At 44.4% G+C, this 20,279-nt stretch overlaps 1 protein-coding gene across 6 annotated transcripts in view; it reads right to left on the bottom strand.

The window, feature by feature from the left end:
• Positions 1-20,279, bottom strand: part of Skap1 (src kinase associated phosphoprotein 1) — a 306,690-nt gene that overhangs the window by 241,653 nt on the left and 44,758 nt on the right. The window contains exon 3 of one of the 6 annotated variants that reach the window (XM_087570082.1): positions 19,025-19,167. In XM_087570082.1, the coding sequence (XP_087426208.1) occupies positions 19,025-19,041 (17 nt within the window). In that variant the 5' untranslated portion in view covers positions 19,042-19,167. 6 annotated transcript variants of the gene reach the window in all.

Genomic DNA, 20,279 nt, shown 5'->3' with positions numbered 1-20,279 from the left:
GGGAAGCATTGCTCTAGTGCCTGGTTCTTCCCACTGCTCACCTAACAAAGCACTAAAAGAAATGAGGGGGCCGGTGATGGCTGCACAGTTAACAGCACTGACCGATCTTTCAGAGGACCCCAGGTTGATTTACAGCACCCACATGGTGGCTCGAAAGCATCTATAAGCTTCAACTCTAAGTTGAAATAGGTCTCATTCTGACCTCTGTCAGGATCAGGCACGCTCTTCAAACACACACAGACAGACAGACAGACACGCAGACAAAACACCCATACACATAAAAAACAAAACAAAACAATAACAACGAAACATGTTGTTAAACACACACAGACAAATGTGCAGGCAAAACAGCCACCCACATAAAATAAAATTAAAAAGAATGGTGTAAACACACACACACACACACACACACACACACTCTCACATACTCTTATATACCTACACACACCTACTCATACACTTACACACACACACACACATACACATTCTCACACACTCTTATATACCTACACACACCTACTCATACACTTACACACACACACACACACACACACACACACACACACACACACACCTCTCTTTCCAAAATGTTACTGACAACAATAGCAGGGCCTTTGCTAATAAATATTACTCTTATGAATCAGAGAGGTTAGGGGAAACAAAGCAACAGTGTTTTGTTTAAAAGGTTGACTCCCAGTAAATTGTTAAATAATTACAACATGTTATTAGCGAGCTCAGCCTTTTTTGGTGCCTCCTCCTCCCATTATCCCCACTCCACTGTTTTCAGTTCCCTCCTCTCACATGTCCAGGTTTCCTGGTTTCTCCTGTTAGTCAAGAAGACAGAGACTTGGGAATCTGTGTCTCCCATGGTAATTACTATAAGAAAGTCCTTTGCTGAGAAACAGCCCACTTAGCAGGAACTAATGAGGAAGCCGCCTTACATAGGTGACATTAAATAGCAACTTTATCTTTGACAATACTGTAATTAAACATCTTTGTCAAACTTCCAGTGATTAAAAATGTGTGAGTTTGGCAAGGTATTGTTACATATATTTACATAGACACCAATTCCAGGGGACCAAGAAGAAGGATCCTAAGTTTGAGGTCAGTTCAGCTACATAGCAAGACCCTGTCTTAACAACAACAACAGCAACAACAACAACAACAAGAAGGGCTTGAGATGTCTCAGCAGGTAAGAGCTCTGGCTGCTCTTCCAGAGGACTCTAGTTCAATTCCCAGCACCCACGTGGCAGCTCACGACTGTCTGTAATTTCCATCCCAGGGAATCCAATGCCCTCTTCTGACCTCACAGCCATTAGACCTGCCCATGAGGCAACAAGATACTCATGTCCATACATTAATAAAACAATGATTTAAAATCTTAAACAAGAGTAACTACAAAACCAACCCCCCCCACAAAAAAAGGCGCATAGGTTACAAGGGTCTAATTAACGTGCAGTGGGGACTCAGCTTAACAAAACTCTATTATAGAACTGTAAGTTGCCAAGAACATAGGTCTGACGCCGTCTCATGATAGAAAAAAAGAACCCGTGGGTGGGAGGCGGGGGGTGTGCTAACTGATGTCACCAACCATATGTTCGTATCAAACCATCAGCCTGTATACTTTAGATGTATGCAGTATTATTACTTTAAAAAACATTTAGTGAAACACATGTGTTGAACTTAGTGGGAGCAAACATTGCTTCTTTTCTTTGCTGGCCTGTCTTTTCTTCCTCTCTTCCTTCTCCAAATATTATTCATACAGTAAGAGAGTTTTGCTTTAAAAAACAGGAGCAAACCCAGCAAAAACACATGTACTTCCCACAGAGGACATTTTGTTTTTTTATTTTGTTTTGCTTTTGAGTCTGGCCCAGGGTAGCCTCAAACTCCCTAGGTAGCTGACGATGACCTTGAACTACTGATCTATCCCCCTGCCTCTGTTTCCAGGGTGATAGGATTGCTGGTGTGTACTACCTTACCAAGTCCTATGCTGCGCAAACCTAGGGCCTTCGTTCATGCTCGGCAGACACTCTACCAGCTGAACTGTACCCCAGGCCCAGGGAGCACTTCTAAAAGGAAACTATAAAATACCAGCACTGTCAACCCTCAAGAAAGGGCCCCAGCCTATCATCTGCGGGACACGTTTAAGGTCTTCATCTTGTCTTGTTACACATATCCTGTGGTTGGTCTGCATTGCAGTCTGGAGAGTTCTGCGCACTCCGGGAAGCATTTAGTTAAACCCAGCTGACATCACCTTCCAATTCTTAAACTCTGCTCTGGAAACAATTCCCTTTAAGCCGGAGAGTACAGCCAATCTGGAGCTAAATGTTTTAAACCAAGATATAAAGGAGGGGACAGGAGGAACAGCACATAAATGCACGCGCACATGGAGTTTATGTCTAGCCCAAAACCCTCTGAGAATTTCCTATCAGGCCTGTGCAGAGAGATAACAAACACTTCTTTAATCTTCTCTCTGAACCTTCAGCTTCTATAGGAAAGGGAAGCCATCACTCTTCCGCAATATCCACACTCAGCCTCACCAGGTCCATGCAAATGGAATTTGGAACTGGAGGAGAAAAAAAAAAAGGGCGCAAACAGCGTGAGCGGAAAGACAACGCTGTCCCACACTGATGGTGATCATTTTCACATTCAGGACGAGCAAACCCGTCTTCACATTCGGCTGGCCTGCAGAATAGTCTTTTCATTTTGCATGCAAAAAAATTGAATTACATGCATGGTTTGGGGCCGGAGAGATGGCTCGACAGTGAAGAGAGTAGGTTGCTCTTCCAAAAGACCCAGGTTCAATTCCCAGCATCCACATGGTGACTCACAACCATCTGTAACTCCAGTCCCAGGGAGCCAACACCCTCCTTTGGCCACTGCTGGTATCAGATATGCAAATGGTGCAAAGACCCAGACTTCTTCTTCCTTTCCCCCTCACCCGCCTCTGTGTGTATGTGTGTGTCTGTGTATCTGTGCGTCTGTCTGTCTCTCTCTGTCTCTCTCTGTCTCTCTCTCTCTGTCTCTCTCTGTCTCTCTCTCTCTCTCTCTCTCTCTCTCTCTCTGTGTGTGTGTGTGTGTGTGTGTGTGTGTGTGTGTGTGTGTGTGTGTACAGCCCAGGCTGACCTACAATTCACTATATTCCTCAGGCTTGGCTAATCTTGAACCTATGGAATCCTCTTGCCTGTGTGGGATTACAGGTGTGTACCCAGCAAGGCAATTCGCTTCTAAACAAACATTTTAATAAGAAACTGTAAATACGTCCTTCTAAATTGCCACCTTAATTCACAGGATACATTACTCGATCTCTGCTGAAAATGAAGCAATTGACTCAGAACCATTAGTTTGGGTCGAGGAGAAGCGGTCAGATTCTTGACCACACAGCCAAGCAATAAACGTGACCGGGTAATTAGCCAGATCCTGTTGCAAGAGGGAGACAAACAACTCTAAGTGCCCTAATATTGTTGAAACTACCTCAGAAGGAAAAATAACTCCATTTTCTAATTATAATAAAATAGCGTACAGACTCAGTACTTAACGTAGGCTAAACATTATGCTAGGCGTACACTTCACATATTTTATTTAATCTTTAGAGTAACCTTGAGAAGTCAGTATACTATTAACTTCTCATTTTAAAGCTATCTCTCCCTCCCCTGTTTCCCTTCTCAATGGTATGTGTCCTCAGACATGGATGGGGAGGTCAGCAGAAGTCTTGGGAGCCAGCTCTTACCTTCCCCTTTGATTGAAAGCAGGTCTCTCTTTTTTTTTTTTTTTCTTTTTCACTCTGATGCAGACTCCAGACTAGGTGGCCCTCAAGCTTCCAGGCAATTCCTGTCTCTGTGCCCCATCTTCCTGTAGGAGTTCTGGCATTACAGCATCTAGCTCTTGGGATGCAGGCAGCCAAGCCCAGGTCTGCCAGTCTGTACAGCAAGCACTGGTGCCCACTGAGCTTCCTCCCCAGCATCTGTTATCTCCGTGTTACAGATGCAAACAAGACTCAGGAAGCCAAACATGTGACTAAGATGTCTGAGCCTTTAAGTGACAGAAGCGAGATTTGTATCCAGTGCTAAGTGTTCTGGAGCCTAAGCTCTGGAATTTCGCATCTGCTGCTTTTTTAGAAGTTACGATGTAAAAGCAAATCCAGAGTTTAGGGGGAAGTTACAACTGCTCTGTAAGGGGGTAGGGGTCAGGGAGAGGGGTTGGAGGGATGTGTTAATGTTACAGGATGGTTAGATCGCCGGTATTCAGAGTCCGCAGTTGGTCTTCAGGGGACTCATAAACTCCCTAACACTGATGAAAAATAGTATAGGTTCTCTCTTGCCTTGGAGCAAACTCCATAATAGACCTCAGCTGTATCAGAGACTCCCTCATCTCCCTGCAGCCATCAAAATGCTAAGGTGGCAAAGGAGTGGGTTGGCATGGAAAGCCTTTGCTGTGCAAGCCTGGAAGCCACTGGATGTGGACACGCGTGTCTGTAACCTGGCGTGCCTACAGTGAGATGGGAGGAGGTGGAGACAGGAGAATTCGGGATGTTCTCAAGCAGGCTAGGCTTGGATATGCAGCCCAGTTAGAGAAACAACAAGAGGCCCTGTCACAAAAGTGAGGCAGAAGACAAGAATCAGCTCCAGAAAGTTGTCAGTGGCATGTACCTGCCTACACACACACACACACACACACACACACACACACACACACACACACACACACACATAAAAATATCAAATAAATTTTTCAAATGATGAGCTGCATTGTGTTAGACACAAACAGGACTATACTGGCATTATAAAACTAGCAATCCAGAAAGGTCAACATATGGGATGCCACAAATTTAAAACATCTAGATGATTAGTCTTTTGCAACCGAAGCATTAAAAAATGTTATTTTACCTATGACTTGATGTAAGGCCTATCATGCCTTCCCTGCCTTGATAAGTCATCTGCCTGTTTGAATCTTTATTAATGACTTCATGATGTTCATATCTGAGTTTCATTCTTGTGAGGAAGCACCAGGCCTTTCTGAATGCGTAGGCTCTTTGAGAAACGCGTTGTCCAGAGAACTCGTGCTTCACATAAGCGTCTCTTCTGCCTGATGCCTGTATCGACACAGACCACAAAGACTAATGCTGGCTGAAGTATTGTTCTGGTATTAGAGATGGACTCTTAGGATCCAGGCTGACGTCTAGCTGGGCTGTGCGTCAATGGCGAGTTGATAAGACTAACAAAGCCCCTTGCAATTGATCTTGAACAATGAGCCATGTGGTAAAGACTAGGTTCATGCCCAAGGAAAGAGTTTTGCTGAACAGCGCTTAAGTCCGAACATCCAAGGTGTTTCCTTAACCTCACTTGGAAAAGCGCCCTTTGAGCTTTGACTTCTCTTTATACTGCCAGTGTCCCTCAACCACTGCAGAGCGAGCAAGTGGCAGAGGGTGATGTGGCCACTGACATCCAGGAGCCAGTGGAATTACCTGACGGAGCCATCAGAGGCCTAGGATCTGGATGCCAGCCTTAGACAAACAGCCAAAGCAAGGCCTGTGGTGGGGAGATGATGTGCTGTCTGCCCTAGTTTCTTCAGTGACAGTGAAAGTGCAAGAGCTTGTGCCTACCTGTAAGGAAATCTGAATCTTACCCAAAAGATATGGAGAGATGACAACTTGGAATATTGAATAGCAAGTAATGTGGTAACAATAGACATCATGCATCTAATTCAACCAACAGAAAGACCTGTCGTAAGAAGGTCCTGTGTTCTTTTGTGAAGAGTAATATTTATTTGCTTCTGAGTCTATATGTATAAGTATTAGAAATTCACCCCTAGAGGCTTAGTTTTTTAAAAAAAAAAACCAAACTATTTTTAATAAGAGTTTTAAATGCTTTGATCCTCCCCCCCCCCCCCCATTTCTAGACCAACATTTAAAGGTAGGAGAGAAAAGATAGTAAACAAGGAGATGTGGACCTGTTTAGAAGTAGTTTGGTGTGTGTGGTGGTGGTGGTGGGGTGGACTCCAGTCTCTGTTGTTAGGATATCAGCAGTCCAGTTCATTACTGTCAGGATACCAAACACTAATCAGCAGCAGTGGCACAATCCAGCAGAAACCTCCAGGCTTCCGCTGGAATCCAAGTCAGCGAAAACAACCAGGACCAGCCAGGATGCCAGGGGACGTTCTCTGCCATGCCTTTCTCAACTAATCAAAGATCAGCAAAGACTCCAGACCAACAAAGCGTTGCAGAGTTAGCCAAGCAAGGGTCCCATCACTGTCTGTTGAGTCCTATTTATACTCTCTCCAAATATCACATGTCTTCCCACAGGTCTTGCCTTAGCAAGACACCACGTGAGTCTACATCACATGACACAACCATCAATTTCCACTCCACACCCCAGACAACAACATAATGGCCTCCTATTTACAAAAGACCATGGTCACATTTAAACTCCCACTTAATAAACAAACAAGTGATATTATCAGATACTGACAATATGGCTCCCTCTGAACCTACCAATTTTAATACCATTCCTAGAAAATAAAAATGTTAAATAATACTCTGTTTCCCACTAGTCACCTGTAAACTTTTGCTACATGCAGTCACTGGCAGGTCAATCAAATACTACTGGGGGGGCGGGGTTGGCAAGATGGCTTAGTGGGTAAACGCACTTGCTGGACAGACATGACAACCTGAGTTCTGTCTGGGACTAATTCCTTACAAGGAAACCTCATTCATTTGCCCTCACAATCCCCATCCTCCATGCACATAAGAGACATCATGGGAGACACCGCCGGAACCTGAAGGAAACAGACCAGATAAACAGTTCTCTGCACCCAAATCCCGTGGGAGGGAGAGCTAAACCTTCAGAGAGGCAGACATGCCTGGGAAACCAGAAGAGACTGCACTCTGCACACACATCTCGGACGCCAGAGGAAAACACCAAACGACATCTGGAACCCTGGTGCACGGAAGCTCCAGGAAAGGGCGGCGCGGATCTTCCTGGTTGCTGCCTCTGCAGAGAGCTCTTGGGCAGCACCCCTCGAGCGAACTTGAGCCTCGGGACCACAGGTAAGACCAACTTTTCTGCTGCAAGTGACCTGCCTGGTGAACTCAAGACACAGGCCCACAGGAACAGCTGAAGACCTATAGAGAGGAAAAACTACACGCCCGAAAGCAGAACACTCTGTCCCCATAACTGGCTGAAAGAAAACAGGAAAACAGGTCTACAGCACTCCTGACACACAGGCCTATAAGACAGTCTAGCCACTGTCAGGAATAGCAGAACAAAGTAACACTAGAGATAATTTGATGGCGAGAGGCAAGCGCAGGAACCCAAGCAACAGAAACCAAGACTACATGGCATCATCGGAGCTCAATTCTCCCACCAAAACAAACATGGAATATCCAAACACACCAGAAAAACAAGATCTAGTTTCAAAATCATATTTGATCATGATGCTGGAGGACTTCAAGAAAGACGTGAAGAACTCCCTTAGAGAAACACAGGAAAACATTAATAAACAAGTAGAAGCCTACAGAGAGGAATCGCAAAAATCCCTGAAAGAATTCCAGGAAAACACAATCAAACAGTTGAAGGAATTAAAAATGGAAATAGAAGCAATCAAGAAAGAACACATGGAAACAACCCTGGATATAGAAAACCAAAAGAAGAGACAAGGAGCTGTAGATACAAGCTTCACCAACAGAATACAAGAGATGGAAGAGAGAATCTCAGGAGCAGAAGACTCCATAGAAATCATTGACTGTCAAAGATAATGTAAAGCAGAAAAAGCTACTGGTCCAAAACATACAGGAAATCCAGGACTCAATGAGAAGATCAAACCTAAGGATAATAGGTATAGAAGAGAGTGAAGACTCCCAGCTCAAAGGACCAGTAAATATCTTCAACAAAATCATAGAAGAAAACTTCCCTAACCTAAAAAAAGAGATACCCATAGGCATACAAGAAGCCTACAGAACTCCAAATAGATTGGACCAGAAAAGAAACACCTCCCGTCACATAATAGTCAAAACACCAAACGCACAAAATAAAGAAAGAATATTAAAAGCAGTAAGGGAAAAAGGTCAAGTAACATAAAAAGGCAGACCTATCAGAATCACACCAGACTTTTCGCCAGAAACTATGAAGGCCAGAAGATCCTGGACTGATGTCATACAGACCCTAAGAGAACACAAATGCCAGCCCAGGTTACTGTATCCTGCAAAACTCTCAATTAACATAGATGGAGAAACCAAGATATTCCATGACAAAACCAAATTTACACAATATCTTTCTACAAATCCAGCACTACAAAGGATAATAAATGGTAAAGCCCAACATAAGGAGGCAAGCTATACCCTAGAAGAAGCAAGAAACTAATCGTCTTGGCAACAAAACAAAGAGAAGAAAAGCACACAAACAACCTCACATCCAAATATAAATATAACAGGAAGCAATAATCACTATTCCTTAATATCTCTCAACATCAATGGCCTCAACTCCCCAATAAAAAGACATAGATTAACAAACTGGATACGCAACGAGGACCCTGCATTCTGCTGCCTACAGGAAACACACCTCAGAGACAAAGACAGACACTACCTCAGAGTGAAAGGCTAGAAAACAATTTTCCAAGCAAATGGTCGGAAGAAGCAAGCTGGAGTAGCCATTCTAATATCAAATAAAATCAATTTTCAACTAAAAGTCATCAAAAAAGATAAGGAAGGACACTTCATATTCATCAAAGGAAAAATCCACCAAGATGAACTCTCAATCCTAAATATCTATGCCCCAAATACAAGGGCACCTACATACGTAAAAGAAACCTTACTAAAGCTCAAAACACACATTGCACCTCACACAATAATAGTGGGAGATTTCAACACCCCACTCTCATCAATGGACAGATCATGGAAACAGAAATTAAACAGAGACGTAGACAGACTAAGAGAAGTCATGAGCCAAATGAACTTAACACATATTTATAGAACATTCTATCCTAAAGCAAAAGGATATACATTCTTCTCAGCTCCTCATGGTACTTTCTCCAAAATTGACCATATAATTGGTCAAAAAATGGGCCTCAACAGGTACAGAAAGATAGAAATAATCCCATGCGTGCTATCAGACCACCACGGCCTAAAACTGGTCTTCAATAACAATAAGGGAAGAATGCCCACATATACGTGGAAATTGAACAATGCTCTACTCAATGATAACCTGGTCAAGGAAGAAATAAAGAAAGAAATTAAAAACTTTTTAGAATTTAATGAAAATGAAGGTACAACATACCCAAACTTATGGGACACAATGAAAGCTGTGCTAAGAGGAAAACTCATAGCGCTGAGTGCCTGCAGAAAGAAACAGGAAAGAACATATGTCAGCAGCTTGACAGCACACCTAAAAGCTCTAGAACAAAAAGAAGCAAATACACCCAGGAGGAGTAGAAGGCAGGAAATAATCAAACTCAGAGCTGAAATCAACCAAGTAGAAACAAAAAGGACCATAGAAAGAATCAACAGAACCAAAAGTTGGTTCTTTGAGAAAATCAACAAGATAGATAAACCCTTAGCCAGACTAACGAGAGGACACAGAGAGTGTGTCCAAATTAACAAAATCAGAAATGAAAAGGAAGACATAACTACAGATTCAGAGGAAATTCAAAAAATCATCAGATCTTACTATAAAAGCCTATATTCAACAAAACTTGAAAATCTACAGGAAATGGACAATTTCCTTGACAGATACCAGGAACTGAAGTTAAATCAGGAACAAATAGACCAGTTAAACAACCCCATAACTCCTAAGGAAATAGAAGCAGTCATTAAAGGTCTCCCAACCAAAAAGAGTCCAGGTCCAGACCGGTTTAGTGCAGAATTCTATCAAACCTTCATAGAAGACCTCATACCAATATTATCCAAACTATTCCACAAAATTGAAACAGATGGATCACTCCCGAATTCCTTCTATGAAGCCACAATTACTCTTATACCTAAACCACACAAAGACCCAACAAAGAAAGAGAACTTCAGACCAATTTCCCTTATGAATATTGATGCAAAAATACTCAATAAAATTCTGGCAAACCGAATCCAAGAGCATATCAAAACAATCATCCACCATGATCAAGTAGGCTTCATCCCAGGCATGCGGGGATGGTTTAATATACGGAAAACCATCAACGTGATCCATTATATAAACAAACTGAAAGAACAAAACCACATGATCATTTCATTAGATGCTGAGAAAGCATTTGACAAAATTCAACACCCCTTCATGATAAAAGTCCTGGAAAGAATCGGAATTCAAGGCCCATACCTAAACACAGTAAAAGCCATATACAGCAAACCAGTTGCTAACATTAAAGTAAATGGAGAGAAACTTGAAGCAATCCCACTAAAATCAGGGACTAGACAAGGCTGCCCACTCTCTCCCTACTTATTCAATATAGTTCTTGAAGTTCTAGCCAGAGCAATCAGACAACAAAAGGAGGTCAAGGGGATACAGATCGGAAAAGAAGAAGTCAAAATATCACTATTTGCAGATGATATGATAGTTTATTTAAGTGATCCCAAAAGTTCCACCAGAGAACTACTAAAGCTGATAAACAACTTCAGCAAAGTGGCTGGGTATAAAATTAACTCAAATAAATCAGTAGCCTTCCTCTACACAAAAGAGAAAGAAGCCGAGAAAGAAATTAGGGAAACGACACCCTTCATAATAGACCCAAATAATATAAAGTACCTCGATGTGACTTTAACCAAGCAAGTAAAAGATGTGTACAATAAGAACTTCAAGACTCTGAAGAAAGAAATTGAAGAAGACCTCAGAAGATGGAAAGATATCCCATGCTCATGGATTGGCAGGATTAATATAGTAAAAATGGCCATTTTACCAAAAGCAATCTACAGATTCAATGCAATCCCCATCAAAATACCAATCCAATTCTTCAAAGAGTTAGACAGAACAATTTGCAAATTCATCTGAAATAACAAAAAACCCAGGATAGCTAAAACTATCCTCAACAATAAAAGGACTTCAGGGGGAATCACTATCCCTGAACTCAAGCAGTATTACAGAGCAATAGTGATAAAAACTGCATGGTATTGGTACAGAGACAGACAGATAGACCAATGGAATAGAATTGAAGACCCAGAAATGAACCCACACACCTATGGTCACTTGATTTTTGACAAAGGAGCCAAAACCATCAAATGGAAAAAAGATAGCATTTTCAGCAAATGGTGCTGGTTCAACTGGAGGTCAACATGTAGAAGAATGCAGATCGATCCATGCTTATCACCCTGTACAAAGCTTAAGTCCAAGTGGATCAAGGACCTCCACATCAAACCAGACACACTCAAACTAATAGAAGAAAAACTAGGGAAGCATCTGGAACACATAGGCACTGGAAAAAATTTCCTGAACAAAACACCAATGGCTTATGCTCTAAGATCAAGAATCGACAAATGGGATCTCATAAAACTGCAAAGCTTCTGTAAGGCAAAGGACACTGTGGTTAGGACAAAACGGCAACCAACAGATTGGGAAAAGATCTTTACCAATCCTACAACAGATAGAGGCTTTATATCCAAAATATACAAAGAACTCAAGAAGTTAGACCGCAGGGAGACAAATAACCCTATTAAAAAATGGGGTTCAGAGCTAAACAAAGAATTCACAGCTGAGGAATGCCGAATGGCTGAGAAACACCTAAAGAAATGTTCAACATCTTTAGTCATAAGGGAAATGCAAATCAAAACAACCCTGAGATTTCACCTCACACCAGTGAGAATGGCTAAGATCAAAAACTCAGGTGACGGCAGATGCTGGCGAGGATGCGGAGAAAGAGGAACACTCCTCCATTGTTGGTGGGATTGCAGACTGGTACAACCATTCTGGAAATCAGTCTGGAGGTTCCTCAGAAAATTGGACATTGAACTGCCTGAGGATCCAGCTATACCTCTCTTGGGCATATACCCAAAAGATGCCCCAACATATAAAAAAGACATGTGCTCCACTATGTTCATCGCAGCCTTATTTATAATAGCCAGAAGCTGGAAAGAACCCAGATGCCCTTCAACAGAGGAATGGATACAGAAAATATGGTACATCTACACAATGGAATATTACTCAGCTATCAAAAACAACGACTTTATGAAATTCGTAGGCAAATGGTTGGGACTGGAAAATATCATCCTGAGTGAGCTAACCCAATCACAGAAAGACATACATGGTATGCACTCATTGATAAGTGGCTATTAGCCCAAATGCTTGAATTACCCTAGATGCCTAGAACAAATGAAACTCAAGACGGATGATCAAAATGTGAATGCTTCACTCCTTCTTTAAAAGGGGAACAAGAATACCCTTGGCAGGGAAGAGAGAGGCAAAGATTAAAACAGAGACTGAAGGAACACCCATTCAGAGCCTGCCCCACATGTGGCCCATACATATATAGCCACCCAATTAGACAAGATGGATGAAGCAAAGAAGTGCAGGCCGACAGGAGCCGGATGTAGATCGCTCCTGAGAGACACAGCCAGAATACAGCAAATACAGAGGCGAATGCCAGCAGCAAACCACTGAACTGAGAATAGGACCCCTGTTGAAGGAATCAGAGAAAGAACTGGAAGAGCTTGAAGGGGCTCGAGACCCCATATGTACAACAATGCCAAGCAACCAGAGCTTCCAGGGACTAAGCCACTACCTAAAGACTATACATGGACTGACCCTAGACTCTAACCTCATAGATAGCAATGAATATCCTAGTAAGAGCACCAGTGGAAGGGGAAGCCCTGGGTCCTGCTAAGACTGAACCCCCAGTGAACTAGACTGTTGGGGGGGAGGGCGGCAATGGGGGGGGTTGGGAGGGGAACACCCATAGGGAAGGGGAGGTGGAGGGGGATGTTTGCCCGGAAACCGGGAAAGGGAATAACACTCGAAATGTATATAAGAAATACTCAAGTTAATAAAAAAAAAAAAAAGAGAGAGAGAGAGAGACATGCATGTAAGAGAAATTTAACTCACCGAAGTAACAAAAGAACCCCCGCTTACCCCCTAATGCTAACTGGATACAATGTGACAAAATTAAAGACAACATCAGGCCAGAATTTATTTTTTTCCCTTCTCCTTAAAGAGAAAACAGAATCACTAAAAGCGGTAACTGTTGTAGGCTTGTCCTTCAGGGTGAGATGCTGTCTGTTAAGGTGATTTCTGTCAGGGATGTTCAATGTGCTTTGCAAGCTAAGGAGCTTGGAGCAGGTATGAAGCTAGTTGAGAAAGAGTAAAAAGGCCGGAGATTGATTAAAGACGGACTACAGGCAGATGGCAGAGAAAAGTTCAAGATGCCTTCCTGGTTCCAAGCCTGGGCTCTAGAACAACAAGGGGTGGGTACATATGCCATGCTCCAGCTGACTGTCACATTTTAAACTTCATCTCTGTGAGTTTTGTCATCGTCGCTGGTTGGAGACTTTATTTCTGCCAACCACCTGGACACCTTGTTATGAATAAACCTTGTAGATGCCACCTTGAGATGCCAGCCCCAAACTCACTAGACTTTACAGGTGTGAGGACCTCCAAGACCATTTAACTTAGCCCTCACTTCACAGATGGGGAAGTGATATATGCAGGAGCTGTCCTGCACTACAGGATTGGACTTACTGACTTCCCTGCTTAGGGAGCTCCCCTGCTCATGGAGGCCAAAAGAGGTGGCTCCCCCTAGAGTAGGAGGTAGAGGTGTCTGGGAGCCACCTGATGTGGGTGCTGGGAATCCAGCTGTGGACCTCTGGAAGAGCAGTGTATGCTTTTAACCACCAAGCCATCCACAGTGCCCCCCACCTCAGGAATTTACAACTCCACACTATGTAGCCACCTTACCTTATCTTGTGAAGAACTGAGAGGCAGGTTTAAAAATGGGCTGTTTGTTTGCAAATGAAACCTTTTCTATGAAAATGGCTTCAAGTCTTTAGGTGCAAACACTTCTTCCTAGCATGCTAGGAAACAATGCTTCCTAGCATTTTTCTTGTTTGAACTGTTACTATTTGCCTGATGGCAACCATTACACACAAAAAAGTTCCAACTTCAAGTTTTTGTGACTCCTCTAGGCAATCCACATGTGGCTCTCACTCTGTCTTAGGTTATGAACGCTGAGTTCATTCTTTCCATAACCATGAGGTTAATAAATGTCTTCTACGTGCCAGGAATTTTGTGAGGGACACACACACACACACACCACTGTGTCTAAGAGTCAAACTATGTGCCAGTTGTATGACTGATCCAACCAAAATGATAAAAAAAAAAACAAAAACAAAACAAAAAAAAACAAAAACCAGGGGCCCAGAAGAGCCCAGGCCTGGATAATGCCAGAACTGTCATTTTGCAGATAAAGAATGCTGAGGGAAGGTTTGAGATCAGACAAAAAGCGGCAGCCTGACAGGATAGGGAAAGGCAGGTCACAGAGAGGCCAGGCCCAGGCTAGAGAGAGAAACCAGGCCTGTCAGTAGGGCAGATGGCAGAGACCAGCTTAGCAGGTGTGTTCGAGGAGAGGGGGCGGGGCAGGATACTGGGTGAGCTCCAACCGAAAGCCCGTTTCCCTTTGGTGAGGGGTGCCACGATGAGGTTGGAAGGGGCTGGTGGTGGGCACTGAGGGAAACGGAAGCCATTGCTGACCTGGGGCCTGTGAGGAATCGTTAAGTGCTCATCTGTGGTTGGAGGATTTACCGTGGTGGCAACTGGATTGCGTCATTTTTTCTCTGGCCCCAATTAGCTGCCTAAGTACAGGAGCAGAGAGGTTGGGAAGCTGAAATCTATCAAGGTTAGGGTTTCTATCGGCTTGAGAGATAAAAGGACGAGATGGACAAGAAAGACTGGAGAGCCGCGGAGCTCAGGCCACCTGGGAAAGGAACCAATGGCCGGAGACTTGACAACGCTGTCCATTCTTGCTAACGTTTGATGTTAGTTAGAACATTCAGAAGCAGGAGAGACTGTCAGGCTAGCCTTGTCCGTGAAGAATAACCGCCCTTTGTTCTAGAAGTCTCCAAATCTCTCCCGCTGCCCTGCCCTCTATCTCGATGTTCTGTATCACTGTCCACCCAACTAGAACTAAAAATCCCTTCTCCCTCTTTGTCTATTGGTTTGTCTGTCCCATCGACCCCCAAGCCTACTTCCTTATTACCCTTTTAGCCCACCTCTGCAGACACCGAATCTATCCATCCTCAGAATGCACCAGGAAGTCCAGTTAGATGCTAACTGGTCCATCTGCCACCATCTTGCTCCCTCTGATGCTGTATCTCCAGGGCTGATGGACCGGGTAACATAGCAACCAACAGTCACGTGCCAGGGCTTCACAGAAGGTCTAGCCTGAAATCCCAGCTCTAGCTTTTAAGGGTGAGGCCTAAGATACAGACTCTGTTTCCTTATCTTTAAGAAATAAAAATCATTCCTGTTTCATATAATTCTTGAGAATTACCAGAGGCCCTCCTCATAAAGAACTGATCGTCAGACCCGGCACCTGGAAGACTTTAATCAACGTCAGCTGTTCACGTCATGAGCACGGTTGCTACTCTAATGACCTAAAGGCTCTTGCTTCAGATCCTTCAGTGCCTCATCCCAGCTCTCAGAGAGCAAAGTCCGGCACTCCTGTTCCTGCTATCACGTGTTGCTACCGTCATGACTTTTCTTTGATGCTTTTCCTTCCCCTGCAAATGCTAGCTGGTGCTTTAAGATTCAGCTCAGTCTCCTGTGTCAGCCACTCCCACAGTGCACCTGTGTGCTCTCTCCTACTGCATTATAACCTCACCAACTATGTCCTTGAGCTGAGAGAGGGAGTAGCAAAGAGCTTGTGTTCAATAAATGCCTGCTAAATCAGAAACAGTGAGAGCTCTCGGAGCTCCAAGAAGCTGTACAGTACAGCTCAGAGAGAGAGGATGGCGCCAGAGAGGCAGTGCACCCCGGACCATGCCACAGACTAGGCTACTGCATAGATTTATTCCAAATAAGACAAATGTGGGGTGCCTTCATTTTTCCTTAAGTTACACACCAAGGTGAGAGATGGGGGAAGGGGAGGGACAGGAGGAGGAAGCTAAAATTAAAAGACAGCTTTGCTAAATTAAATCTTCATCAGGTGGCTAGGTATAAAGGAGTCCTAGCACTGGGAAGTTTAGGTCAGAGAGTTACAAGTTCAAGACCAGCTTGGACCTTATTCTAAGACTCTGTCTCATAAATTAGATAGATAGATAGATAGATAGATAGATAGATAGATAGATAGATAGATAGATGCAGGTTAATGTCTTTATGCAGGAAGGCAGGCACAGGATAGAAGGAGGCCTGTCATTGGACAGGAAGGAAGGATGAGCAGGAGAAAAGTTTTAGAAAGAGGAGAAGGAGTCAGAGAAAAGGAGCTGGGAGAACATGGCGGCAGATGTTAAGATTCTTCTCTGCACATCGATACAGATTGTTATGAATATTTTTAAGGGATGGCTGTGTGCAGGATTTTATGCTGTCTAGATGGGCAAATTATATCTTATCCATTGGACCAGAGGTCATTGTGTGGTGTGTTCTTTCATGTGGCGACAGAATTGAGTTCAAGAGAAGGTGCGATGGTGGGATGCACCAAGCCTGCCATGGAATTGGGATGTGTGAGCCTGGCATGGTAACAATCGGCCAAGAGAACTGTGAATGAAAGCAAAGTAACATGGCAAGGTGCACGCTGGAATGGCTCCTGAACCGCCCAGGCTAGAGAGTACCAGAGGGGCCAGCGTGGAGCTGCTGAGATAAATTAGCGCTAATTCCTGTGGCCCGACAGAGCTGGAATTATCGAGAAAGCAACCACCTAGGACAGAAGGAGACCAGGAGAGAAGCTCAGAGCATATGCATGGGAACCGGTCCCCTGCTTTTTGTTAATCACAACAGATGGATGGATGGATGGATGGATGGATAGATAGATAGATAGATAGGTAGGTACCTCAATCCAAACAAAAAGGATTTTGTTGTTTCCAAAGTCTGGCTTCAAAGACTAACCACAAGATGACCAGCCAAAGTATGCTTCAAAAGACATGACGGAATACACATCAGAGTGCCAAGTATCCAATATACAAATACAATCGATTTGTTTCCTCACTAAAAGCCTTCATGAAGAAAATGATTTAATACAAATGCTAAAACTACAGACACAGATTAAGTGAAAAATAACACCAGACTTCTAATTAAAGACGTAATAGCATTTCCCTCCCTTCTAGTTCACAAAAATCTGAACAGACAGACAAAAGGAGACTGTAGAAGCAGGCTTTTATCAGTCACCAAAGCCTTGCTAAAACTTTCATTAAACCCCTATTCTTCTGTACACGATTCTTTTGGAGGTGGGGAAGGGGGACAAGAACAGAGATGGACAGACAACCTTTCTGAAATCATTTTCTTTTCTTTTTTTCTTTTTTTCGGAGCTGGGGACTGAACCCAGGGCCTTGCGCTTGCTAGGCAAGCGCTCTACCACTGAGCTAAATCCCCAACCCCTCTTTCGAAATCATTTTAAAGTGATTTCTCATAGTTTTTCTCCATTTGCCTCAGCCTACTTACAGGTTTGTCTTCACCCTTGTTTGTCCCTCACTGCTTTCCTTACTTAGACTACACTACCTCCTCATTCTTTCCTATTGATTCCTTTGCAATAGGAGCTAGAGCGTCACGTCTCAATTCTCTGAGTCATAAAGAGTGGGACAGACTGGGTTTGTGGCTGTATCAATCCAGGCCAGAGGCCCCTGGTGGTCAACCACAACCAACCGGTCAATCTCAGGCCTTCCTGATCTGCCCTGCCTTGGAGAGGTGTTCTGCTATCAGAAGTGTCCTGAGACACTGCCGTAACACCGTGAACACAAAGGTCAGTGTATAAACACACCCTCAATTCCTTAACCCAAAAGGTTGGAATGCTGCCCCAGGCCCTAACAATTATCCCCAGTCACATGGAGAGGCCTTTCTCACCATCCTAGCCAGCCACTGCTTGAGATAAAGCCTCTCTTCATTCCTTCTCTTTCGTTGCTAAGATTCAGCTGAGAACTGGGGGGAATGGTTCAGTGAGTAAAGTGCTTGCTGTGGAAACATGAGGATCAGGGTTTGGGTCTCTGGAACCCACAGGAAGCCAAACACAGTAGTGCACACCTGTAATCCCAGCACATGCAGTAGTGCACACCTGTGATCCCAGCAGATGGAGTAGGGCACACCTGTGATCCCAGCACATGGAGTAGGGCACACCTGTGATCCCAGCACATGGAGTAGGGCACACCTGTGATCCCAGCACATGGAGTAGGGCACACCTGTGATCCCAGCACATGGAGTAGTGCACACCTGTGATCCCAGCACATGGAGTAGGGCACACCTGTGATCCCAGCACATGGAGTAGTGCACACCTGTGATCCCAGCACATGGAGTAGGGCACACCTGTGATCCCAGCACATGGAGTAGTGCACACCTGTGATCCCAGCACATGGAGTAGTGCACACCTGTGATCCCAGCACATGGAGTAGGGCACACCTGTGATCCCAGCACATGGAGTAGGGCACACCTGTGATCCCAGCACATGGAGTAGGGCACACCTGTGATCCCAGCACATGGAGTAGTGCACACCTGTGATCCCAGCACATGGAGTAGGGCACACCTGTGATCCCAGCACATGGAGTAGGGCACACCTGTGATCCCAGCACATGGAGTAGGGCACACCTGTGATCCCAGCACATGGAGTAGGGCACACCTGTGATCCCAGCACATGGAGTAGGGCACACCTGTGATCCCAGCACATGGAGTAGGGCACACCTGTGATCCCAGCACATGGAGTAGTGCACACCTGTGATCCCAGCACATGGAGTAGGGCACACCTGTGATCCCAGCACATGGAGTAGGGCACACCTGTGATCCCAGCACATGGAGTAGGGCACACCTGTGATCCCAGCACATGGAGTAGGGCACACCTGTGATCCCAGCACATGGAGTAGGGCACACCTGTGATCCCAGCACATGGAGTAGTGCACACCTGTGATCCCAGCACATGGAGTAGGGCATACCTGTGATCCCAGCACATGCAGTAGTGCACACCTGTGATCCCAGCACATGGAGTAGGGCACACCCGTGGTCCCTCCTACAGTGAGATGGGAAGTGGAGACAGAGGGATCCCCAGAATCTTGTGGACCAGCCAGCCTGGTATGTACTGTGGCAAACAAGAAGAGATTCTTCAAAAATATGGTACAAGATGAGAGTCTACACCCAAGGTAGATTCAGCTAAGTCTCCTCTGGTTAGCCTCTAACCTACAAACATTGTGCTGTGGCAAGCAATAACACAGACACACACACACACACACACACACACACACACACACACACGTCAATTATTGCCTGCTAAGAAAATTTTATCGTCATCATTATTTTTATTTATTTACTTTTTGGGTTTTTTTTTTAAAGACAGAGTCAGCCCTGGTGGTCCTGGAACTCTCTCTGTAGACCAGGCTGGCCTCAAGAGGCCCACCTCCCTCTGCCTCCCTATACTGGGATTAAGAGAGTGCTCCACCATTGCCTGGCTGCTAAGTAAATTTTAAACAGGTCATCCCAGTTCACAAATAAGCAATATATTCCAAAGGTTCGTTTCTAGGTGCTTGGACTTTGCCTCATGAAACAAAAGAATGGATGGTAGTAAGTTGTCAGGGCCAGATTAAAAAATCTAGCCAATTTCTGCAACACATCAAAAGCATAGGCAACAGTCTGCAGCCTACCAGCCAATCAAAAACTGAGGCACAGCGTCGGCCATTAGACTGTTTCTGCCTAAGGACACAGAGGTCACCGGACGCTGCTGTGCGTTACATATAAAATGCTGTGTGTGACATAAACTGTGTTTTACACACCCCATTAAAGCAGGAAAGCGACAAAGAGGGTAGCAAAGGAGATTTCCCTCAATTTCTGGACACAGAAACTCAGAAATCCTTTGGCTTTCTTCTCTTTCCATCTCCTGCCTCCCAAGGCCCTCAATTCCCAAATACTGACCAAAGCTTTATAAAGCTTCCTTCCTCAGCACGCCCCTCCCCCTGCCCCGCTTTATCCCTCAGGTCCACACAAACTCTCCATGAGTGGGTTCATCTGTCTTCTCAGCCACATTTCCAGTGATGATCTGATTTCAAGACAGACTCTATGTCCTCTGTGTCTCGGCACGCGTTACTTCTGTGTGCAATGCATCTCACCAAAAAAACCCCCAACGCCTTTCACCACAGCCAGCCTGGGATGCCAGCTCACTGCTACCAGCTTTCTCCAGCCCTCCGACAGGAAGCCAGC

The sequence above is a fragment of the Rattus norvegicus genome, chromosome 10 (assembly GCF_021556685.1).
Source record: "Rattus norvegicus strain SHRSP/BbbUtx chromosome 10, alternate assembly SHRSP_T2T, whole genome shotgun sequence".
In the NCBI taxonomy this organism is placed as follows: Eukaryota; Metazoa; Chordata; class Mammalia; order Rodentia; family Muridae; genus Rattus; species Rattus norvegicus.
This window is presented reverse-complemented; position numbering and strand designations above follow the sequence as displayed.